This window comes from Peromyscus eremicus, chromosome 8b, assembly GCF_949786415.1.
Source record: "Peromyscus eremicus chromosome 8b, PerEre_H2_v1, whole genome shotgun sequence".
In the NCBI taxonomy this organism is placed as follows: Eukaryota; Metazoa; Chordata; class Mammalia; order Rodentia; family Cricetidae; genus Peromyscus; species Peromyscus eremicus.
The window spans coordinates 17,915,123-17,940,532 of NC_081424.1; the positions used below are offsets into that span (position 1 = coordinate 17,915,123).

The 25,410-nt window shown below is 40.4% G+C and overlaps 1 protein-coding gene across 1 annotated transcript; it reads left to right on the forward strand.

The window, feature by feature from the left end:
* Positions 1–358: 358 nt before the first annotated feature.
* Positions 359–12,363, forward strand: LOC131918801 (amine sulfotransferase-like). The gene is made up of 6 exons (XM_059272981.1): positions 359–504; positions 2,284–2,492; positions 3,821–3,947; positions 4,998–5,092; positions 10,319–10,505; positions 12,105–12,363. Exons 1-6 carry the CDS (start codon positions 363–365, stop codon positions 12,224–12,226), a joined length of 882 nt encoding a protein of 293 aa, XP_059128964.1. The 5' UTR covers positions 359–362; the 3' UTR covers positions 12,227–12,363.
* Positions 12,364–25,410: the final 13,047 nt, after the last annotated feature.

The following is a 25,410-nucleotide window of genomic DNA, read 5'->3' on the forward strand; positions in this document are numbered from 1 at the left end:
AAGTTGAGCAGCTGGACAACCTTGAATGACTTGGTTGTATCCTCTGTGCCCTCTTTTCTCATCTATGTGTTTAGAACTAAAATTCCCTTTCCCATATGGAATCATAGAACAATCTTTATAGCTTCCTGCTATGTTTGTCTCCTCAGATTTTATATAGTGATAGTAAGATGTAGTAACATAAGATTATTGTAAATTTAAATAGCCTAGCATATGTAATATGTTTATTGTAGTAAATATTAATACGTGAGAGACATTTCAGTGGTGCTTGGTACATGTAGACCTCTCAACAAGCATTACTCACTATTGGAAAATACTACGATTGTGAAGAAAATTTTATGATTTTTATTTCTAGGTGAATTATCATGGACCATAAAAAGGAATATTTACTTAACTTCAAAGGCTATAATTTTGAAAGATCTTTAGTTAAAATGAACATAGTGGAAAATATGGATGATTATGAAATTAGAGATGATGATGTCTTCCTAGTCACGTTTCCAAAATCTGGTGAGTGTCATGAGTAGGCCACACGGCATTCGTGTTTATTTTGGTTTGATAATAAGTGCATAAATATTCTCCTTTCCACACACCGTCAACTGTTATCTTAGACAATGCTTAAATTTCCAATACATTGAATTTTGTTGACAAGATTTCTAAGACACTTGTAATCTACTTAAAATTTTCAAAAACAGAAAAAAAAAACCCTTAAGCAGTGAGGTTTCCCAGAAGGATTACTCTTGGGGTTCGTAAGGCTAATCAGGACAAGTACGCACAAGCACTCTCGTTTTACTACACAGTCCTGTTGGACATGAAGAGGGACTAAAGTTCCCTTTGTAAAGGGAACTTCTACCTCAGCAGAAGGTAAAATTTGGAAGTCTTGGTTTAAGTTTTTGCGGTGGTTACCAGACTAAACAGCAAAGCTGTAAGTGTTTAGATTTCACATGCCCCCTCCCCGCTTAGTGTTGCTGCCCATGAACAATAACACCAAGATTTTATATCCATATTTGACCCCTTCAGTAAATAAAGACATTTTGCAAAAAGACTTCTTTGTTCATATCCAATCCTACTTTGTTTTCTGTCTTTGCGATGTTTAATGTGGTACAGAACTTGAAGGACTCTGGGAGGCAGTCACTCTGTTTCACTGTAGATAGTAACTAAATAACTCAGCCACTAAACAGCCACTGGGTACTTCTGAAGGTCCTCAGGAAGACTGAAACGGGTGATGAGTGTTTATATTGTACCACACAGGATGCTGACACTTCCGTTGTTATCAGCCCTGGAGTCTGTGATGTCTTGACACGATCTGTTCTTTCAAAATTTCAGTCTCTGCTACGAATGATGCACTGTCACTCCTCACTGGGAATAGTCATTGGTTAATCAAATCTACACTGCCACCAACGAATTATCTAGAATAGCCATTAATAAACAAGGCTAGACCTCAGCACTGTGGTATTTGATCCCATGGGGTCTATTCTTAAAGGGAATAGAATTAGAATTTTGCATGTATTTCTCAAACACTTCCACTGTATGACTTGATCTGATAGTCAAGAGACCAGATGTCAATAACATCGAAATCTGTGGTTTCCTCTTTCAACATGTGTATTATGATCTATGCCAGAGAAGTATCTGAGCATACAAAGCAATTCCAAAGGGGGTGGAAACTGGAAATATTTAATTCTATTAGCTTTTTGACTTTTAAATGGCAAGGAAATAATGAAGTAATTTCAGAAATAAGTCAGAATTTCCCATAAGCAACAATAAAGTGGCATTCAGTAACTACTATATATTTTATAAAAATTAAGAAATAATGTAGAAGGCTCCAAATAGAAAACAACAACAACAACAACAACAACAACCTTGCAGCAAGTCAGAAATGCCACTCTCCCTGGTGTGATCTGACCCCATTGTATGTATCCATATGTATTGATACTATACTTTACCTGTTAATATCTGCAAATGTTATATGCCAAGAGCAGTTAAATATTACCAAAAGGACCCCACACAAAGCACAGAACACACAGACGCTGCAAGAATAGTCTGGGTTGTCACAACCAAATCACCGCATATATTTAAGTGAGAAAGGAACAAAGAGTTGTTGATTTCAGCCTTACCAACTTGAGTGTTACATACAGGCAACAGGGAATGAAAAGTGGGCATATCCAAGCAAACTTGGAGTGTTTTAGGAAAGGAAAGCTCTAAATTCGTCGAAGATTATGAAATTACTGTTGGGATTCATTATTAAAACCTGCTTCAGATTGAAAATAGGATTGCTATCTCTTTTTACAGGTACCATCTGGACTCAACAGATCCTCAGCTCGATTTATTTTGAGGGCCACCGAAACAGTACTGAAGATATCCAAACCACGGACAGAACGCCATTCTTTGAGTACAATCTTCATAATTTGGACTTTGCCAAAATGCCATCACCACGCATCTTTACTTCCCACCTCCCATATTATTTAGTACCAAAAGGTCTCAAGAACAAGAAAATCAAAGTAGGTCATAGAGCTTAGTCACTTATTGTACCCACGAAATGCCTTCTCTAAGTACTGAATAATTAGGTTATTCCAATGCAGCTGCTATGTGCATTCTTGAGCATGTCTCCTGGGTACTCTTCCACCATCTTCCCTAGAATCCACATCCAGGAATAGAACTGCAGAGCACAATTATCAGAGGATTCAATTTATGGAGGTGCTGCAGGATTTCTGAAGAAAGCAGATTAGTCATTTCTTGCTGAAATGTCCAGTAGATGAGTTATTAGTTTTTCTCTAGTAATGTGACAGATCAGACTTTTAAAGGTTTATCAACATGACAGCCTACCAAAAGGTGTCTCAAATTTATCTTAATTTGCATGCTCATGCTCATAATGGAAGCAATCATGTTTTATGTTTATTGGCCATAGTTATTTTTGATTCTGTGAAAAGGCCCAACATTTTACGACATTCTCCTGATCAGTTTGCTTCATATCACTTCTAGATATGAATCTATTTTAGCTCAATCGCATTGCTCTTCTCATGTATGTTTTGATTAATAACATTCTTAATTTTAGTGTTATCAAACTGATTGATTTTTCTTTTAAATAAATTCACATTTTAGCCTGGAGATATGCTCTTTGAGTTTTGGTTTTTCTATCTTATTCTTTCCCTCCCTCCCTTCCTTGATTTCATTTTTTTCCTTGTGAGAGCCTGGCATGTAGCCAAACCTGGCATGAACTCCTCCTGCCCTAGACTCCGAGGTGCCAGTATTGGGGTCACATGCCCCCAGATTATTATTTCTGTATGTGAGTTTTTCTACTCTTAACTCATGTTTAAGTTATTTTTCGGAAAGATATGAAGGGAAAACTCATTTTTCTTTGAAGATTATATGTGGATTACTAAATATATCAATATGACTATTAGTTTTTTTGTTTTTAAACTTATCTCTATTGCTACCTTAGTTATACATCTAATATGACATAATACTCATCAATTGACCCTCATGACAAATTAATTTTCCTTTAAAATTTTTAATAAAAATTTTATACCATATATATTGATCGTATAAGGCAAATTATCAGTATTTATTAACATTATAAATAATATTGCTTTTTGAGAATTGACCTACATTCTTATACATGTAGGAAATACCGTGGAGAAAGGATGTTTATTACAGTACTCTCCATAATATCAAAAAGTAAATAATAACCACTTGACTTTTCACAGTTTAAAGACTAGAAGAAATAATTATGCTTATTGTCATAATCAAATACTATAAAATTGTTTTTAAAGCTTATAAGCATAACCAAGGTTTTTTTAAAGAAATAATCCCATAATTCTGTCAACAGATTCTTTATATCTACAGAAATCCTAAAGATATTTTGAACTCCTATTTTCATTTTTCAAATTTGATGACTAACCTTGAAGCTGCAAGTTCTATGGAAAATTTCCTGCAAATGTTTCTAGATGGAAGAGGTAAGTGTTAATTCATCAACCCAGACACAAATGAACTACACAGAAGCCAATTACACAGCCAAATTCTCCAACTTACAGAACACAATTCAAAGAAATGGAGCAGAGCAATAATAACATGCCCTGCTTTTCTGAAAGGAACAAGAAAAGAATACCAGAACAAGAAGCACAATATCAGACAAACAAAAAACAGAACCCAAAGAACTCATCTCTAGGGACAATTGAATGTCCACTCTATCTGTCATCAGCTGGGTTTTCTATCTTTAGACACCACTTGAGGCCTGTCAAGGTTGCAAAGGCATGTCGTGTAGGAACTGTCTTCGTTTACAGATAGTCTTTTAATTCCTTCCAACTAGTGACAAAGGCAGAGTAATCCATTCTGGCAGAGCAAATGCTGAGGGTGAGTGTGTGCTTTGCATGGGCCTGTGGAAGGCCTTATACAGCAGCGGTGGAATTATTCATTGCAATACTTAGGTGGATTAACTAAGGCAAGAGGCTCACAGCATGTGGAGCCATGATCTCTCTTAAGATTCTGTGCCACTGTAGACAGTGAACATTGTTGCCCAGGCCTCATAGAGAACAAGAGTTTCAATAGATAAGCGTGCCCTCTGTGGAGAAGTAAGAAAATGCAACAGTGTGCCCTAAAGTCATCTGCAGTCTCAGGCCCTTGAGTTTCTGGATTGCTTCCTTCCTACTCCACATATAGGCGGGTTTCTACGAATGTCAGGTCATTATTCCCCTAAACCATTAAACATTTTAAAAAGGGATATAGACGTCCATTGCAGGGACTCTGTTTTATTTCCGAAAATTCCAAACCAGAAAATGAAGAAGAGAGTTTGTCATTTACTACGTGTACACACAGGTTGACATTTTTTGTGTTTGTTTGTTTGTTTTTTCAAGACAGGGTTTCTCTGTGTAGTTTTAGTGCCCATCATGGATCTCGCTCAGTAGACCAGACTGGCCTCGAACTCACAGAGTTCCGCCTGGCTCTGCCTCCCAAGTGCTTGGATTAAAGGCGTGCGCCACATCCTTACTCCTTACCTTTGTTCTCAGTGGTAGGAAGCTGTTGGTTTGACCACATCAAAGGCTGGTATGAACACAGACATGACTTCAATATTATGTTCCTGAGCTATGAAGATATGAAGAAGGTAAGATAAGAAAGTTGTATTTTTAAATGATTTCTTTTGCCCTATTCTTCTCTTGGTTGAAACCGTGTTTTCCCAGTTCTTTTCATACTTGAATTCCCCTTTGGGCTTTGGGTTGGAGATGATTCCTAATGTCCTGCCTCTGCCTCACTCCCTGGACTTCCTCAGGACTCTCTTCTCCCTGTACAGTCATCTCTTGTGATCCCTTCTCATGCGACCACCTGTGTCAAGGAAACCTCAAAAATTCACAGCAGCAGTTGCTTTCATAATCAAAAACTTTATCATCCCATATCAATGGCATCCATTAGTGGCATCTGGTGTGATATTCCTGCCCAGGAGTAGAGTGTGCACTGATCTCATCTTTCCACTCTTCTCGAATTGCCATTCCTTTCTTCTCCCAAGATCCTTCCCGATCACTATTAAACACATTTCTCCTTAAAAGTTGACTTTTAAGTTTCCTCAGATGAGAAAATGCAGACATTTGTCTCATTGTCTGGCTTATTTCACTTGACCTGGTGTCCTGAGCTTCATACATTTTACTGCAGATGACAGAATTTCGTTTCATTTTAATGTCTGAGTAATAATCTATTTTATATATATTGTGTATGACACATATAAATTATTTACTCTTTCATCTGTTGATGGACTCTAGGCTGAGTCCACATATTGTGGTTGAAAATGTACAGCAACAGCACTAGATAACAATAAGTTTTGGATGGTGACTTCATTTCTATTGGCTATATACTCAGAGATGCTATAGCTGACATGATGATCCACTTTACTATAGTTTTCCGTGCTCACTACCTACTGAGAGCCAGCAAAGAGCAGAGAGTCACATAACTACTATAAAAAGTGGACAATTAGAGCCATAAACCAGAATTGACCAATTCTTTGTTTTATTTTTGTTACTTGGTTTCTTTGTTTTAGATCGCATCTCAGTGTGTACTCATGGTTTGTCTAGAACCCTTTATTTAGACTAGGCTGGCCTTGAACTCACAGAGATCCTCTTGCTTCTGGAATTAACAGTGTGTGTCACCTCACCCAAGACAGGTAAAGTTCTCCATGAAGGCGTTATGCTGAGTGTTTGCTCCTACCCCTGGCTCCCAGTTTGACTTTGCTGAGCTTGTGTGGATTAAAGTTTCTACTAAAATTACTCACTGAGATTTACTTTTCATTAATTAAAGACAGTCTGTTTTTAATTTGTTCTCATTTATAGTATTGGGTTAAGGGCAATTTAAAACTTTGTCTTTTACCTCCTTCAATATAGTATTATGTTAAAATTATTTCCAAGAACTCCATTATTGGTAGCATGCAAACCCTTATCATCTTTCTTTCTCTTTCTTTTAGCTGCATTGTTCTATTTTTCATGTTCTTCCGGGTCTTGGTTTTTCGGTCAGTCACTGTGCATCAAAGTCATTTGTATAAATTAATTAGCTTTAGAATCCTATTATTTTATCCACCACAACACACTAAATTTCTTCCACAAATGAGCACGTACAAGGATGGAGACTAACACACTTAAGCCTGCTCAGCAGGGCCCCAAATCATCTGGTTCCCACATGCAAACGCATCTCTGTTTCTTGTATTTCATGTATAGAGTCCTCTGAAGTGCAGCTTTCATTAAATATGGAAGGGATTTCAAGCTTCTCTCAATTGGTATTCATTCTTACATTGACAAAGGAAATCCATGTGTTCATTCTTATTTATTTATTTATTTTTGTTCTCGAATTGGAGGTAGTACTTCATCATCATGAAGAATGTTGTAACTTCTCTGGGTAAAATTAATCTCTCACAAATAACTGCTATATCCCTAGCCATGTTATGAACCCCAATTGCACTCTTAATTATGATTTTAACATCCGCAAGGTAAAATGTGCCCTTTCACTCTTATGACTTGTTATGCAACCATTCGTCACTACTGCTCTCCAAATCCTTTTCTGCTTGTCAAACTGAAACCGTAGGATCATTAAACCATAACTTCTCCTTTTCCTCCTCTCAGTCCCTGAACATCACCACCCTGCTTTCCTCCTCCAGTAATTTCTTCATGCTCAATACTTGGTATGAGTGGAAACAGGCAGTTGTATTTTTATTGACTTATTTTACTTACTATGATGTCCTCAATGTCATCAAAGCTTGTTGCATTACGTGTCAGAATTCCCTCTCTGTGTCTACATAATAACCCACTGTATTTATGTTCCGTAATCTATATATATTTGGCTTGTTTCCACATTTGAGCTGGTGTGCATACTGATGCTGTGAATATCTTTCAGAGATTTTTGGGCTCAATTGTTTTGAAATGAGAAGTGAAAGCCAGAAGTGGAGTTGCTGGAGCATACAGTGATTCTGCTTTTATTTTGTGAAGGAAGCATCGTGCATTTTTCCTCTACAGATGTACCATTTTACACTTTACATCCTTTACAGATGTACCAACAGCAGCATCACTTATGGTTTACGTCAGTTGTTAAGGAAGAGCCATCATAATAGGTTACACGTGGTAGGCTCTTCTTGTCGGTTTCCATTTCCCAAGTGACTAGTGATACAGAGCATTTTTCTCCTCCATTTAATAGATGTTTCTAGAATCCCTTTGAGGATGATTTATTTAAAGTTTTAATTGAGTTGATTTTGTTGTTGTGATTTCTGGGGATAATCCTGTATCAGATAAATGACTTATAAATATTGTTGCCATCCTATAGATTAACTTTTCACTCCATTGAATAGGTCCCCTTTTACATAGGAGTTATGAAGTTTAATATAATCAACTCAATTCATTTTTCTTTAGCTAGCTGTACTTGTAGAGACATATCCAAGACACCACTGTGAAATCCTTTGACGTAAATCATCTTATATTGTCTCTGTACTTGTAGAGGGATATTCAGAACACCACTGTAAAATCCTCTAGTTTAAATCATTCCCTCTAAGTCTCTCTGTAAGAACATTGAAGTTTAAGCTCTTGCTTTTATGTTTGACCCAAATTTCAGTTGTTTGACATACATTGTAAGGTGAGAATTCAGCTTTATACTTTTGCATATGGGCATCCAATTTACCCAAGAACATTTGTTGAAATGAATGACCTTTCCCATGTAAAGTTCTTGGCAGTCATATCAAAAATCATTTGACCATTATAAGTGAGAGATGATTCCTGGGAAGCCTATTCTGTTCTATTGGTTCACGGCTGTATTCAAGTCACTGTCACACTAATAGAATTACATGACATTAAAGTAACTTTTTGTGGGTAGAGATGGCTCAGCAGGTAAAGGGGCTTTCCCATGTAAAGTTCTTGGCAGTCATATCAAAAATCATTTGACCATTATAAGTGAGAGATGATTCCTGGGAAGCCTATTCTGTTCTATTGGTTCACGGCTGTATTCAAGTCACTATCACACTAATAGAATTACATGACATTAAAGTAACTTTTTGTGGGTAGAGATGGCTCAGCAGGTAAAGGGGCTTGCTGCCAATCCAGATGACCTAAATTCAATCCTTGAGACACACATGGTAAAAGAAGAGAACCAGCTCCTCTGAGGTGTCCTATGACTGAGTGTGTGTGTGTGTGTGTGTGTGTGTGTGTGTGTGTGTGTATGTGTGTGTGTGTGTGTGTGTGTGACACACACAAATACATAAATAAACAAATAAGTAAAGTGTAATAAAGTAATTTTGATATCTGAAAATGTGACTCCTCCAAATTTAATCTTCTATTTCAAGACTGGTTGTTCAGGGTCTCTGAGATTTCATATGAATTTTGGACAGATTTTCTTTTCTTTTTTTTTTTGCAAAAATGAAAAAAAAATCATTGAAATTTTAATTCAGACTGCATAGAATTTGTGGGTTGGTTTGTCTAGTGTCTTTAAAATAACTGCCCTCCCATTCATGAGTGTAGGACACTGTTCTGTTTATTTCTGTTTTCTTCTACTTTCATCAATGTTCTGTCTTCAATGGACCTGTCTTTAGCCTTTTTAACTTTACTCCTAGGTTTCGTAATCCTACCATTTCAAAATTCATGTATTTTTTTCTTTTCTTGCTTTAGGATTACTCATCACTAGTATTTAAATTTTCAACTAATATTTGTATATTGACTTTGATTTTATATCTTACAACTTTGTAAAATCTCACTACTTTAGCAGATCCTTGTGCTTTTCCTAGTTTTTCTTTTTACATATGAGATCATACAGTCTGCTTTACAGAGATAATCTTACTTCTTTGTCTCTAATTTAGATGGTATGTTTCTCTTTCTTGACTAAATGCTCTGCCTATTATTTCCCAGTAATATGTTAAATAAATAGAAGTAGTAAAAATCTAGCTTATTGCAGACCTCAGAAGAAAATGATCATATTCTTCTCAACCAAATGTGATTCTAGCTCTAAGTATTTAATACACAGTATTTTGTATTGAGGTACTTGACTGTTGCTGCTTGTTTGTGTTGTTAGCAGTTTTTGCTCTTTTGGGGAGCTGCCACCCAACTCCCAAATAAATTACACATGGAGGCTTATTCTTCCTTATAAATACCTGGCCTTAGCCTGGCTTGTTTCTTGCCAGCTTTCCTTAACTTTAAAAACTGTCTATCTTTTGCCTCTGGGCTTTTCCCATTCTCTTACTCTCACTCTTACTCCATGACTTGCTGTGTAGCTAAGTGGCTGGCCCCTGGAGTCCTCCTCCTTCTCTGGCTTCTTCTTCCTCCCAGATTTCTCCTTCTATATATTCTCTCTGCCTGCCAGCCCCATCTATCCTTTCTCCTGCCTTGTTATTGACCGTTCAGTTTTTTATTAGACCATCAGGTGTTTTAGACAGGCACAGTAACACAGCGTCACTGAGTTAAACAAATGCAACATAAACAAAAGTAACACATCTTAATTTTCTACAAGTTTGTTGATATTTTTATTTAACAAAGATATTGAGACAGGTGTAGTAGCTCCTACCTCTAATCCTAGCCCATGGGATGCTAAGACATGAAGGCCATCCTAACTTTCAGAGCATCCTAGACTACATATTGAATCCAGGCCAGCTTCAGGCTACAGAGTCTCAAAAAAGTTGTGTTTTATTAATGGCTTATTCTGTATCAGTGATAATAAATAATGATTTCAGTTATTTCTTCACCCTATTCCTACGAGGTTTTCACATGTTGAAGAGTGCTTGCATTTCAAATGTAAATTCTACCTGTTCATGTAACGTGGTTAGCTGTAACTCATACCTCCATTATAAGGTCAGTAATTCTTCAACCCTTGACTTTTTCAGGACCTCAGAAGCTCAGTGCTTAAAATCTGCAGTTTTCTGGAGAAAACACTGAGTGATGAGGATGTGGATGCTGTTGTGAGACAATCTACATTTCAGAACATGAAATCTGACCCACGAGCAAATTATGAAGATATTATAAAAAATGAAATTGGGACAAGAAATGAAGAGGGAAAATTCCTCCGCAAAGGTGATATTTAGTGGTCCATAGCAGCAAAAAAATGTTGAGTGTTCCTTGGAGTACCTAGGAGAAATAATCTGCATTTTCAATGTATTTCTCCAGGTGATAATGTCATTTGGAAGCATCGAACATTTTAGCTGACAGAGAACCTGAAGGGTTTCTACTAGTGTTTTAGTAAAAAAAACTCTGACAATTTCAATTACTAAATAGATATGACTTTCCTTCCTTTTAGGCCATACAACCTAACCTTTTAAAGTATGTCAGCAGTCTTGTCCTAGGCAATAGATGTGTTAGAAGTGAAGATTCTAATTAATCTTGTGCTGTTGTTTTGTTGTTTTGTTTTGTTTTATTTTGGTTTTTGTTTTGTTTTGTTCAGTTTGTGTGTGAGTGTGTGTGTGTGTGTGTGTGTGTGTGTGTGTGTGAGAGAGAGAGAGAGAGAGAGAGAGAGAGAGAGAGAGAGAGAGAGAGAGTTAGAAAAAGAGAGAGAGCGGGAGAGGGAGAGTGTGTGTGTTTCACAGTGTAGCCCAAGCAACCAAGGCTGTCTTAAATTCATAATCCTCCTGTCTCTACACCATACCCCTTCCTGATTGCTAGGATTACAGGCATGAAGGACCATGAACTCCTAGACAAGAGGAGTTTTACTCACTATTTTTTCTAGGATATTGTACAAGCAAACTTAGCGTATGTTTATATTGAAGACAATGTTTAAAATGCCTTTTCCTCCTTGTGAGGAGGAAAAATCATAAAAATTAGAGTGATATCTTAATAACTTTATCTAATATGAATTCAATTAGGTAAATGGGCAATAAACTTATTATGATCTCATTATATGCCAGGAGATGTGGTTAAGAATGAGCATTTCCCTCTTGATACTCTTTTAACATATCATTACTACGAGCATTAGCTTGTATTTTAATATCTGGATTTTTATATTTTTCAAAAACTCTTTTATTTTTTCTCTTCTGCCACTTAACATCAACTCTCACATCTCATTTCTCAGAAGACTAAATGTCTTGCCCATGATATCTTGCCCTCTGTTCCAAATGCAAACAATCATATCGTTGTCTCTGACAACTGAAGACCCCAAATGTCTGCTTTCATTTTAACTAGCGTAGTGATCATTACAAATTCTTATCCAGTAAAATTATAACATTAGCTCTTTCAACGTTCTGCGTCACCTTGACTTGACTTGCTGAAAACCTCTCGGTCTCATTTTTTTCTCTTTAAAATGAAAAAAATACATACCTCATAAGGTTATGTTTAAAATATATTGTGTTTGAAGTATAAGTGTTTTCTTAGTATAATGATCGGTACACAGTAAGATGTACTTTTAAAATTCTAATATATTTTTTTAACTTCTAAAGGGTTTTCTTTTTTTCTAAAAATTGGTTATAACTCAGTGGTAATACTAGTGATGTCTATTTACTATGCTGCTACTCTGAAGCTTCTTCTACTGGACTTTCTTCTGTGATGAGAGGAGAGGTAGCCAACCAAACCCTACTGAGAACTCAGTGATGTGCAATGTGAGCTGTAGAGAATAGTAGATGCTGCTGCATGCTTCTTAAGCACCTTACTTATGTGGGTGCTGCACTGTGCTTCTCCCATTAGGTACCATTGGAGACTGGAAACATCATTTGACTGTGGAGCAGAATGAAAGATTTGACAGAATATTCTACAAGAACATGAAAAACATTCCCTTAAAGTTCATCTGGGATATAAATGAGGAGTAGAATTTTAATTACCATGTGAATTAATCATATAAAAATGTACTAGCCGGAGGCCATATTTTAACATTAAAATTAATTAATTTTGCTCACTTAACTATTAATCATAAAGCACAATTCATGAGCAAAATGATTAACTTGTGTTGAGGTTGCTTGCCATAACATTAATTTCAGAGGTGACCATGAGCATTGGTATCCTTTACCAAATGGTTTAACAGTAAGCATCAGACAAGGCTTGCAGATACCTTCAGAGAATATTCTATAGTTCACATTTTCTTTCCCTTCAATTAATTTAGGATCAAGTAAATATTAAAAATCTATTTATTCTTATAATTGGACTTCAGTTCTTTGCCTTTAAAATCAATAAGACTGTTAAAATAAAAAAGAAGAGATGTCATATACAAACACATATGCCTTTTTAAAATAATGTAACAGGTCTCAGTTTGCAATAAAGACATGAAAATCAAAGATTAAACACATACTGGTCCAAGTGCATATGCCCAGGATCTGGGCCCACACCTGGGGCCATGTGGGGATTCGAGGGCCATGCTGCTGTTGGGTCCCTGCCGATCTAAGTGACCTGCACTGCCAATCAGGACCATGGTACTTGTGAGCCTGGGCTGCTGCCCAGGACCATGTCTGGGTCCATGTTCCAATCACAGATGGAGTCTCTATTAATGTCTATGGCCCGTAGTGCTACTAAGGGCCATACAGATGTCAGGGGCCTGGGCCACAACCTAGGGCCACGTTAGTATCTATGGGTAGAGTCTCTGCTGGGGCCATGTAAATCTGAGTAGCCTGTGCTGCCTCCCAGGTCCATGGTATGCTCTGGGCCTAGACTGCTATGAGCCATGTCTGGGTCCATGATTCTGTCACAGCTGCCATCTGTGTTGATGTCTATGGCTCCTTTTACCACCAAAAGCAGTGAGGATAGGCCTGCACAGAGTTGGCCCTGTCCCTCAGTGGACTCCACCACTCTGGAGAACAGGCCCTGCACCTCCTCAGGGCAACACAGCAGAACTGTCCCTGCTGGTGGGGGTGTGGGTGAGCAGACCCTGAAGACAGGAGAACAGGAGGGCTAGCCCTAATGTCTGTCCATGGTGGTGTAGGCTAGGGAAAGGTACCCCTTTTGCCCCTTGCTCCTCACCCCTTACCATCTACTGCAGGCAGGAAAAGCTGATCCTGGGGTCACGAGAGTGGGTGAGCTGATCCTGCCCCTCACCAGCTTCAGGACCGGGAAAAGCAGACCCTGCACTTCACCTGGGCAGCACAATGGAGCTGACCCTGTTGGTGTGTGTGTGGGGGGGGGCAGGTGAGTGGGCCTGGGAAACATGAGAGCAGGAGGGTTGGCTCTCCCACCTGCTGCAGGTGGTAAGGGGTGGGAGGTGAGAGTATTATTTCCCTTACCCTTACCATCCCATGGCATATGAGGGAGGGGAGCAGCTTTCCTGCTCTCTGGCCCTGCTCCCCTGCCCCTGCCAACAGGGTCAGTTCTAGTGCGCTGCCGAGGTGAAGTGCTGTTCTCACTTGGCTGTGTGCTGCAGCTGATGAAGGGCAGGGCCAGTTCTCCCACTCTCAAGGCCCAGTGGCCATCTTTCTCACCTGCCACAGGCGGCTAGGGGCATGGGGAAGAGGAACATTTTGTTTTCCTCACACATGCTACCGCGTGAAAGACGGGGGTGGGAAGAAGGGTCGTGCCCCTTACCAAGTGCGGCAATCCAGAGAGCGAGCCCTGCACCTCGCCGGGGCAAAACAGTAGAGCTGGCCCTGGTAGTGTAAGTGCAGGCAAGCTGGACCCCGAGGGCATAAGAACAAGAGAACCGACCTCTGCTTGTTATCGGCTGCATTGGGTGAGGCAGTGCTGGAGAGCGCACCCTGGTGGTGACAACGAGGGAAAGCTGGCAGGCTGACCAACCCAGCTACCACCCAGGCCCAGAAACAGGGCTGTGAGTTGGCCCACCCTGAACAACCACCCGCTCTGTGGACTGCTATAGCATGTGAAGGCATCAGACCTGCAGATCCAAAGCTGCAGGATCTCCATGATCACAAAGCAACAACAGAATATCCAAGAGGAGTCCCCGTGAGGGCCCAGTATCCAGGGTATAGCAGAAGCCAGAGGCCTTGAACCAGACCAGTGACTCATATGAAAAGAACACTTACAAGTAAAGATGTATGGACTAGAGGGTGTATACTGTGTGACTCACTGGGCCACACGACAGCTTCCATGCTGAGATTTTTTTATTATTATTTGATTTTTATTTATTTAGTGTGTGTGTGTGTGTGTGTGTGTGTGTGTGTGTGTGTGTGTTTCTATTTTTGTTTTCTTTGGTTTCGTTTGGTTTTACTTTTAAATTTTCTTTGGGGAGAGGTTGCAAGGGAAGAGGGCAGATTGAGGGGACAAGGAGATGGGTGGGATCAGGCTGCATGATGTGAAATCCACAAAGAATGAATAAAAGGTTAAATAAAAAAAAATATGCTCGTTTAATTACAAGGTATCAGGATGAAAACAGTTCTGTCTGTAACATGTTCTCATAAACCCAGGCCATAAATTCACTTTAATAACTAGAAAAAAAACCTAGGTGACTTTAACATTCTCAACGGAGAAGGAATTTAATTAATAAAGCAACTATAGGCATTTAAAAAGTTGACTGTATTTGGATCATGAATACATACGGTAGCCGTGTTCATAGCAGTCATCCAATGGAACCAACCCAAGTTGGTCAGCTTTACACCACTGTAACAAAATACTCAAGATGGCTAACTTATGGGGACCAAAGTTCATTTTGCTTTGTGGTTTCTACTGTCTGAGTGTACCGGTGCTGTACAGCCCATGGCAAGAAAGGGCTGTATGCAACCCTGGATGCAAAGAGAAGAAAAAGAAGGCTAGGGGTTAAATATCCCACTCAAGGGCATGCCTCCATGTATCTTACTTCCTCCCATTCGGCCCTCCCAGTAAATTCTACTAGCGTCATGGGCTGGGGACCAAGCCTTTGCAATATATCCATTTGTGGGAAACTTGTTAAGATAACATACATCACATTGTCCATGTATGCTGAAACAAATACATGAATTAATGGCACCACAAACAATAGTGGTGTGTGTCATATTCTTTTGTTGTTTGGGGGTTCTTGCTGTTGTTTTTTTTTTTTTTTTTTTTTTGAGACAGGGTCTCTCTACAGGGTCCCGGTGGTCCTGATCTCACTATTGTAGACCAGGCTGGCCTGAAACTAGCCTGTCTCTGCCTCCTGAGTGCTGGGGTTAAAGGTGTACACCACTATACCTGATTTGTATCATACTATTTTCTTATGTGGCAAATACATGAGAGAATCCATTTAAGAAGAGAAAGATTCATTTTGGTTCCTGGGTTCAGAGGTTCCAGCTCATGGTTAGCTGGCTTCATTGTTTCAGGACCCATGGTGGTACAGGACATCATGAGGGCTTGAAACTTTTGCAGAAGTGTCTCTGTGAAATACTTTGTTGCAAATAAGAATAAGTTGGTTCCAATCAGCTTATACAACATGTAGTGTTTCATTACAGTGATTTATGGAATACCAGGGAAGGGATTTTCTTGGACCTATGTATAGCCATAAACAAGAAATATGAAGCAGAAAGGGAATTACGGCTTATAAATCTTTCCTTTCTGATTTCTTATTTTGAGATTTTGTGTTCTATCATCCATGTTCACGGTCCATAAAAGTTATTTTAATGACAGCCGTTAAAATGTGGTAGGAAAGACCATCCTGACGGGTGTGGGAACCACTGTCGTGGATTTTGCGATGAGACTGAACTCAAGTCAGAATGTACTATGCCGGGCGGTGGTGGCGCACGCCTTTAATCCCAGCACTCGGGAGGCAGAGCCAGGCGGATCTCTGTGAGTTCGAGGCCAGCCTGGGCTACCAAGTGAGTTCCAGGAAAGGCGCAAAGCTACACAGAGAAACCCTGTCTCGAAAAACCAAAAAAAAAAAAAAAAAAAAAAAAAAAAAACAAACAAACAAAAACAGAATGTACTATGGCCAAGTTTAGGACAGGGGCTAGTGAAAAACCAATTAGTGAACAACTCAGAAACACAGGAGTGAGGGAAATACCGTGTGAACTAACTTAACAGGCTCCTTGCTGAAGCCAGATCAGGGTGACCTGTCATCTCCTGCAGGAAGAGGATAGATAAGAAGCCTAGTCAGATGTTGATGGCCATCAGATTGAAAGGATGAGGCATTCTTGTTAAATAGACTTGGAAAGAATCTTTACTATAAACTGTATTTGGGGATTTGCAGAGAAAGACCTAGCTAGAATAAGGTTCATAAACCTGATTAAAGTTAAGCTAAACACAGCTGGGCGTGCTAACACAGGTCTTTAATCCTAGAACTTGGGAGGCAGAATCAGGTGGATCTCTATAAGTTTGAGGCCAATCTGGTCTACAGATCAAGTTCCAGGACAGCCAGGACTGTTACACAGAGAAACCTTGTCTTGGGAAAAAAAAAAAAAAAAGATGAGATAAGCACAGTGTCTTTCAGCCCTCTCCCTTATTCAAGTAAGGAAGAAACAATCTCTTCCATTTGAATACATTCAATTACTCAACCAGTTGACTTTTGTTCACTAAAAATCAACTAGATTGGCATTTGGCACTCGATGATAGACTATATTTGCTCAGTAGGGTAGAATTTAGTTATTTTGTGAGGGAAAAATCTATGAAAATAAAAAAAGCAAAATCAATAGTTGGAAACTCACTTTTTGAGTACCGAGAACCAGCAGATGATTAATCTAAATACTGAAGTGTTTTTCGAGTAATTCAATGAACCAAAACAGTAAACTCAATTTTGAATACACCATGGGAAAGTGAGAATATGCAGCCAGATTACAGGGTTGAAGGGGTCACTAGATGGAAAAATTATTGAGGAAAAACATGTAGGGTGAGGGAGATTCTGGCTTAATAGACCTAACAGGATTCTTCCCTAAAGCAGGATAGAGTGATTAGACATCTCATGGAACATTGAGGAAGGTAAGTAAGTAATGGGGCTTACAGCTGAGTATGATATGAGATAGCTTGCCAAGCTAGCCAGACAATAGATGTCATACTATCTTGTGTTTATTTCATAAACTCTAGGGAAGTAATGGTTTTCATTCAATCACTCTAAAGATGTTTCAATATTTAGATTAATCATCAGTCAGTTCTCTGTACTCAAAGAGTGAGTTTCCAATGATTGACTTTTGCTTTTTTTAAAAATTTTTATAGATTTTCCCTCACAAAATAAATACAAGATAAAGGGTCATACAAAACTGAAGATTGCCTCCATTATACATTACCCTGTCTCTGACTATTAATTGAGAGACCTTATACATGTAAGTCATTCCTAGCTTTATAGTATGCATGAAACTGCAGTCAAATAGTCAATATTCTATTTCTGAGCTATGTGAGAGGGAAGACTATGTACATTATGAAATATATGCAAATCAATATAAGATCTTAATTTCTATTTTAAATGCAAACAATTACAAAGAAAATTCTCCCCAGTAGTTTTTGTTGTTGTTGTTTTTTGTTTATTTGGTTTTTGGTTTTTGGTTTTTCAAGACATAGATAGTTTCTCCATGTAGTTTTGGTGTCTGTCCTGGATCTCACTCTGTAGACCAGGCTGGCCTGGAACTCACAGAGATCTGCCTGGCTCTGCTTCCCAAGTGCTGGGATTAAAGGCATGCGCAACCGCCACCAGGCCAGTAGTTTTATATTAGTAAACTTAAAAACTGGATTTGTACAAAGCAAACAACTCTAGACTTGCAGTCTAAGAATATATTGGAAAACCATTACTTCCCTGGAGTTTATATTCTACTTTGCATAATGAGGCAATATCCAGCATAAAAGAATACATGTTGAAAATAGAACTCAAAGTTTGGATTTAAAATTCCTCTTCAGAGTGAGGTAAAGCTGAACCAAGTGTGACAAATGAATCGCATACACACAGTGCTAAGGAATCATATTTTGGGGGAAAGAGGGCCTAGGGGACAAAAAGGACACACCTGATACAAGCTAATAAAGAATCTTGAAGAAGCTGTAGCTTGGATTCATAAAATCAAGGAGTTAGGAGAGAATTCTGATGCCCTCACTTAAGTGGAAGTGTCCCTGTTAGAACCTCTTCAGAAAACCACACTGATTCTGCTCGCTGCCCCTCTGAAGGGAGCGGCCCCTCCTCAGTACATCTCCTATTTCTCAGCTTTCCAGAAAACTGCTATCTAGAAAATAAGTCAAAACTTGGGCCTGGATTGGCTTGACTCTGTCAGGACCTGAGCCCCACAGAGGGCACCTACAGAGCCCTGGGCACACTTCATTCAGTATTCATGACCTTGTGCTGTAGCTGCTACTACACCTATTGTGCAGAATGGGCCAGGTCCCTGTACAGGACCGTGACCAAGTCCACACACTGAAGAAGGGGCTGTGCCAGGACAGATCCCCAACCTCCCAACTCCTTCCGGTCCGCAGGCCATTTAGACTGATCAAATCAAACAAGCGTGTTGCTTGATAGACAAATTGAAGAGACTAGAGAGAAATTGGAATTCTGGGGGACTACCTGAGCAAAGTATAACTGATGTAAGCGCATCAATTCAATCTAATGATTTCGATTACAACAGAATTAGGATATTTACCAGAGCTGGTCTAAGAACTCAACAAATATACAGCCCAAACCATACTGTCCGTCAAAGTCATCATAATTTTGAAGACTTAAAAATCCTTTCAATGAAACAAAAGTGACAGCTTCTCGGAAGCAGTTAGTCTGGTGGAGGCAGATGGAAGACAGACACTGAGGGATCTGATGCGCGTGCCTCTACCGGCAACCGTCAGGTCTTCTCAGACGCCCCTGCACTCTGCGTGGCAGCCAGGTGAAGTTCCTCCACTCTAGCGATGACGGTGCCCACTTGTACCAAGGCAGCACTGGGATCCCCAGGAGCTAAATAAGCATTGGAGGCTCTCCTACACTGACCCGGAACACTGCAACCTTGGGAAGGAATCTGAGTTGCAAGTTCACATTGCGATCCCCGGAGCAAAGGAAATATTGCTCTCCTGCACTAACCCAGACACTGCAACTTTCAGAAGGGATCTGAGGTGCAGCAGGTCATGTTGTGATCCCCCAGAGCAAAGTAAACATTGGAAGCTCTTCAGAGCGGACCCAGGAAACTGTTACCTTCAGGAGGGACCTGAGCTACTGACTAGCTCTCAATCAAAGAGCTCCGGGTGTCATGAGATCGCACTTCTTGAACAGAAGCCCTGCTAAGATTCCTCACAAGACCATCATCTGTACCACCTTGCAGGCTTTGATCGGTACCACTCTCATCCTGACCAGCTGCCTTCTGCTGACCGGCTACATCAGGCACGTGGGGACCAACCGGGCCATTGTCGTCCTGATTGTGGGCATCTTGCTCTTTGTGCCAGGGTGTTACCATCTGATCATCATCTATAGAACCTGCAGAGGCTGCCTGAACTACTCTTACAGTGACCTTCCAGACTGTGAGGACTAGCCCACAACAGCAGGGAAGGGGGTCACAGGTGGGACTGAGCAAAGCTGCAAGGCCTTGGCAGGTGGAAAATTACACCTGGAATTTAAAGAATTCTGCAACTTTATAAATGACAAATAAAATTATAACCCTGTTTTACAAGTTCATTCCAAAAAGTAACTTGAACTTATAGCTAGCCAAAGGTCAAACTATGTCTATTTTTAATCTCCTGACCCTCCTGAAAGCACCTGTTAAAATTTCTGCATGGATATTTATAGTCAGAGAACAGTATGAAAACCGAAATCTGAGTGGCAGTGTTGGGCTACCATCACCCTATGTAGAGTTGAACATGCATTTAATACTCCTGATTGACAATTTTACTATGTGGCAACTGGGAAAGGCTGATATCAATTTTGTAATATTAATTTATTTTAATATTACACTGTTTAATATCCTATTTTAATATCCTCCACTTATCTCTAACTTTGTAGTCTATATATTATTTAGTAAAACCAAGTATCATTTGAGAAAAAATACTATTGTTTTGTTGTGCAGAGGCCCTATGGCTTCTAGAAACAAACTTACTTAAATTCAAGAAGCAAGCTTTCTTGGCCATGAGGCCTTGGAAAGATTACCTTAACACAGTGAGACAGTTGGGGAGCATAATTCCTACTGTTTGAGACCCCAGTAAGCACAATATTTTAGATCAGTGGCATGAGACAGGAATAGTCAAAGAAAAGTTAGTTCTTCTCTGGAAAATAAACTTCTTTTTCTCTTCGCCCCTTAGCACCTGTGGCAGGTGGGAGAGCTGGTCCTGCCCCCCCCCCCCACTACAGCACATGGGAGAATGAGCCCTGCACCTCACCTGGGCAGCACAGTAGAGTTGACTCTGTTAGCAGGAGTGAAAGTGAGCTAGCTTTGGGCGTGTGAGAGCAGGAGAGCTGACCCCGCACCCCTTGTCTGCCATGTGGTGGCATGGGTGAGGGAAAGATGCCCCCTCCTTGGCACCTGTGGCAGGTGGGAGAGCTGGCCTCCAAGATATGAGAGTGGGAGAGCTGGCCCTCCCCCTCCCCACCTGCAGCACTCTGGAGATCCAGCCCTGCACCCTTCCTGGGTAAAACAGTAGAGCTGGCCCTGGTGGGGTGGGTGCAGGTGAACCGGCCCCAAGGGTGTGAGAGCTGGAGAAATGGCCTGGCTCCTTGCTGTCTGTTGCATTGGGTGAGCTAGATGGGGCAGTGCTGGAGAGCTCACCCTGGTGGTGACAATGAGGGAAAGCTGGCAGGCTGACTGACCCAGCTACCACCTAGACCCAGAACCAGGGCTATGAGTTGGCCCACCTCAGCATCCACCAAATCTATCAACTGCTGGAGCATATGAAGGGACCAGACCTGCAGATCCAAAACAGCAGGATCTCCATGACACGGGACAACAGGATATCCAAGAGGAGCCCCAGTGAGGGCCCAGTATCCAGGGTGTAGCAGAAACCTGAGGCCTCCGAATGAACCAGAACAATGACGCATTGCTATAAACACAAGTAGAGATGTGTGAACTAAAGGACGTACTGTGTGACTCACTTGGCCACACTGCAGCTTCCATGTCAAGGATTTTTGGTTTTGTTTTGTGTTTTTCTTTTAAATTTTATTTTATTTTGGAGGTGGAGGTTGCAAGGTCAGAAGGTGGAAGAGAGGGAACGAGAAGATGAGTGGGGTCAGGATACATGATGGGAAATCCACAAAGAATCAATAAAAAGTTAAAATAGATTTATTTCTCTAGAAGAACACGGATTAACTATAAATTAACGGCGAGTTTCTGCCATTCACTTCAGTCTAGCATGGGGAGTCACTGCTGAGAGCGGGACTGTCCATATAAAGCTGCAGTCTCAGTGTGAACAGGGAGGCTGGGTTGATTCTTATTTTTATTAGCCTTTTTTTTTTTTGAGGTTATTGTACAAAGAAGGCAGATCCAGGACTTAAGGGGCCTGCAGCCTATTTACTTTGGAGAAGTCTTTGACTAAGAAAATATAACATTATAAATATGAAGTTTATGAAAAAGCCTAGCAAAGGTGGACCCTGAATCTCAGATTCACTGTTAATTCTAAAGTAAGTCTGGCTTTGGAACAGAGGGTGAAGAAGCAACGTGAAGTGGCGGTGCGGCTGTGTCTGCCATTTGGCTGCGGCACTTGATAAAAGGAGACAGTTGGTAAATCAGTGATGCCTTACGGACTTCAGGGATGAAGCATTTAAAAACCAGATTCTGGGCTGGAGAGAGAACTCGGCAGTTAAGAGCACTGCCTGCTATTCCAGGAGACGCAAGTTCTATTCCCAGTACCTTCAGGGGGGCTAACCTCCACGCCACACCTTCTGGGACAGCAGTTCCATGGGCTCTGATCCCCTCTTCCTGGCACTAAACACTCATGATGCACAGACACACCTGCAGGCTAAGCACCCATATACATAATTTTTAAATTAAAAATGGAAACATATTTTCTGGAGCTTTATACTTTGTTGTGTAAAAGATATATCTTGCGGGCCACAAGAATATATTATAGAGATTCAGCTGTGTATTAAAGCTATACGTTGACCAGTCACAGATCTGTCAAAAGGCAAAGCCATTTATTATGAATATTTGGTGTTATCCAGCCTTTAATATTTCAACTGTCTTCTGCTATGAAATTCTTGCGTGCCCAAATATTTCCAGACTACAGTTCAGCTCCTCGGACCTGCTAAACTTCTAAGTTACTAACTCCCCCCCACCCCCCCACCATTCAAAATTGCCTCAAAATTACCCTTGAGTTGAGTTTCTCTCTTCTCAGGTGACTCCAGGTTGTGTCAAACTGATAATGAAAACCAACCAGTTGCCTTAGAGTTTCTATTGCTGTGATAAAACACCATGACCAAAAGCAACTTTGGGAGGAAAGAGTTTAATCAGCCTACACTTCCTTATCAAAGTTCATCACTGAGGGAAGTCAAGGTAGGGACCTGGAGCCAAGAGCTAGAGTGGAACAGCATCTATCAATAATCAATCAAAAAAATGCATCACAGATTTGTCCACAAGCCAATTTGGTAGGAGCACTTTCTCAATTGAGATTCCTTCTTCCATAACAACTCTAGGTTGTGTTAATTTAATATAAAAATTAGCCAGCACATCGGGATACCAAAAAAAGTGAGAGACCTCTACAATAAAAACTTTAAAATGCTAAACAAAGAAGTTGAAGATACTAAAGGATAAGAAGCTATACCTCCCATGCTCATGTATACAAAGAATTAATATTGTAAAAATGGCTATACTGCTGGGTGGTGGTGGCACACGCCTTTAATCCCAGCACTCGGGAAGCAGAGCCAGGTGGATCTTTGTGAGTTCAAGGCCAGCCTGGGCTACCAAGTGAGTTCCAGGAAAAGCACAAAGCTACACAGAGAAACCCTGCCTTGAAAAACCAAAAAAAAAAAAAAAAAAAAAAAAAAAAAAGGCTATACTACCAAAAGCAACCTACAGATTCAATGCAGTACCCCATCAGAACCCCAGAGTCATTCTTCACAAAAACTTTAGCTCACATAAGACTTCATCTCTATAAGAAAAGCTACAGAAAATTAATGTTTGCCGAGAGAGAGAGAGAGAGAGAGAGAGAGAGAGAGAGAGAGAGAGAGAGAGAGAAAGAGAGAGAGAGAGAAAGAGAGAGAGAGAGAATCAGTCTTCTCCAGAGATAAGCTGTCTGATAGACTTGCAAATGCTAAGGGGTCAACCCTAAACACATATGGCCAATACTAGATAATTTCATCAGGTAGTGTTTATAAGCCTATATACGTATGTGTGATAGAGAGGTGATTATAATTAATAGGAAGCCATAAATTTAAGGAATTGGAGGGAGGAGAATGTGGGAAAGAATGATGTACATTAATTTCTAAACAAAACAAAAGACCGTAGATAGACAAAGTAATTCTGAGAAAAATGCTGGAATTATCACCATGTCTGACTTCAAGTTATACCACAGAGCCATAGTAATAAAAGCATGTGAGGCTGTAGACATGGCTCAGCAGTTAAGAACACTTGTTGCTCCTTCAGAGGCCCAGAGCTCACTTCCTAGCACCCATGTCAGGCAGTTAACAACTGCTTGTAACTCCAGCTCCAGGAAATTCAATGCTCTCTTCTGACCTCCTCAGGCACACACATCCAGGTTCACATGCATGCACACAGACACATACAGATACACACATAAATAAATAAATAATAAAATCTTAATTTAAAAAAGTGCAATGCTGGTACAAAAACAGACACAAAAATCAGTGGAATGAAATATAAGAACCAGAATTAAACTCAAGTAGCTATGGCCACTTGATTTTTGAAAAAGATTTCAAAAGTATGCCCTAGAGAAAAGGCAATCTCTTCAACAAATGTTGCTAGCAAAAAGTGGATATTCATATGTAGAAGAACGAAACTAGATCTCTATATCTCACCCCATCTTAAAATCAATTTCCAATGCACCAAACACCTTAATGTAAAACCTGGAATTCTAAAATTGATAAGGGAAAAGGTAAGGAAAACACTTTGAGATATTGGCATAGACAAATCTTTTCTGAATAGGACTGCAGTTGCTCAAGAAGTAGCACCTGTAACAAGGGGGACCTCGTGGAACTTAAAAGCTTCCTTACATCAAAGGAAAAAACTGAGTGAAGGGATAGCCTACAGAATGGGACAAAGTCTTTCCAAGTTATGCACCAAACAGAGGATTCATATCTGGAATATTCAAAGATCTCAACAACAAGAAAGTGAACAACCCAGTCAGTACATGGATTGATGAAATGAGCAGGATAGTCTCAAAAAACCAAGTACAGGAGGATAGAGAGATGGGTCAGTGGTTCAGAGCACTTCCTGCTCTTCCAGAGGACATGAATTCAGTTCCTGTCGTGTTTTGTGACATTTCCTCGCAGGGTAAGAGCGCCGCTAAATAACTAACATCTGGTGCCCAGACCAAGCGGGCGCTTCCGGGCACCCTGCGCCTGGAAACCCGTAAACCGGGGACTGCTGCACACAAACCGGGGACTCTGCTCCATAAGTGACAGACCGCTATCCATTTCTCCTAGCTGCACTAAACTACATCCAACACCGCTTCTCCAATTGGTGAGTCCCCCACTTTTTGGCCAGCTTAAATGGTTTTCTGAATCTGTGAGAATGACCATTGAGCATCCGGCACCTCACTAAGTATTCTTGAAACTGGGGGTGGGGGGGGGACGACGACACGGACGGGACCCCCGGCCATGGTCTTTATTGGCTACAGTCGGCCCCTATCGCAGGCCTAAATTTCTAGCCATCTCCTATGTCTGCAGCCTGAGATATTCCTCGCAGTGGGACCACTGCGTCCTTGGGGCCGCATGAGGGCCGTTCTTCCAGCTCACAAAGCGGTAGATGCTGTCCGGATTCCCAGGGAATCCTTGCCTCACGTGTCCTGTCCCCCATCCCAGATCACGTTTGTTTTTATAATTTTTTTTATTTTTCTGCCTCTCTGCTGCAGACATGGGAAACAAGGCTTCCAACCCTATTAGTCCTTCCTCTCCATTAGGCTGTCTTCTTGAAGCTTTAAAACCTCTCAGCTTAATGCCTTACACAAAGATTCCCAAGCTGATCCGTCTCTGTACTAAGAAATGGCCCAAATATGCTTTACAAAACAACAAAAAATGGCCGCCGAGCGGCTCCTTAGATCCCAATATTTTACAGGA

What these genes read in the sequence shown, in the direction of transcription:
- LOC131918801 (XM_059272981.1), top strand. Translation starts at nt 363, where the DNA reads ATGGACCATAAAAAGGAATATTTACTTAACTTCAAAGGCTATAATTTT. An exon ending in AATGTTTCTAGATGGAAGAG is followed by an intron (nt 3,948 to 4,997) that starts GTAAGTGTTAAT and finishes CTTTGTTCTCAG; the next exon opens with TGGTAGGAAGCTGTTGGTTT. An exon ending in GGGAAAATTCCTCCGCAAAG is followed by an intron (nt 10,506 to 12,104) that starts GTGATATTTAGT and finishes TTCTCCCATTAG; the next exon opens with GTACCATTGGAGACTGGAAA.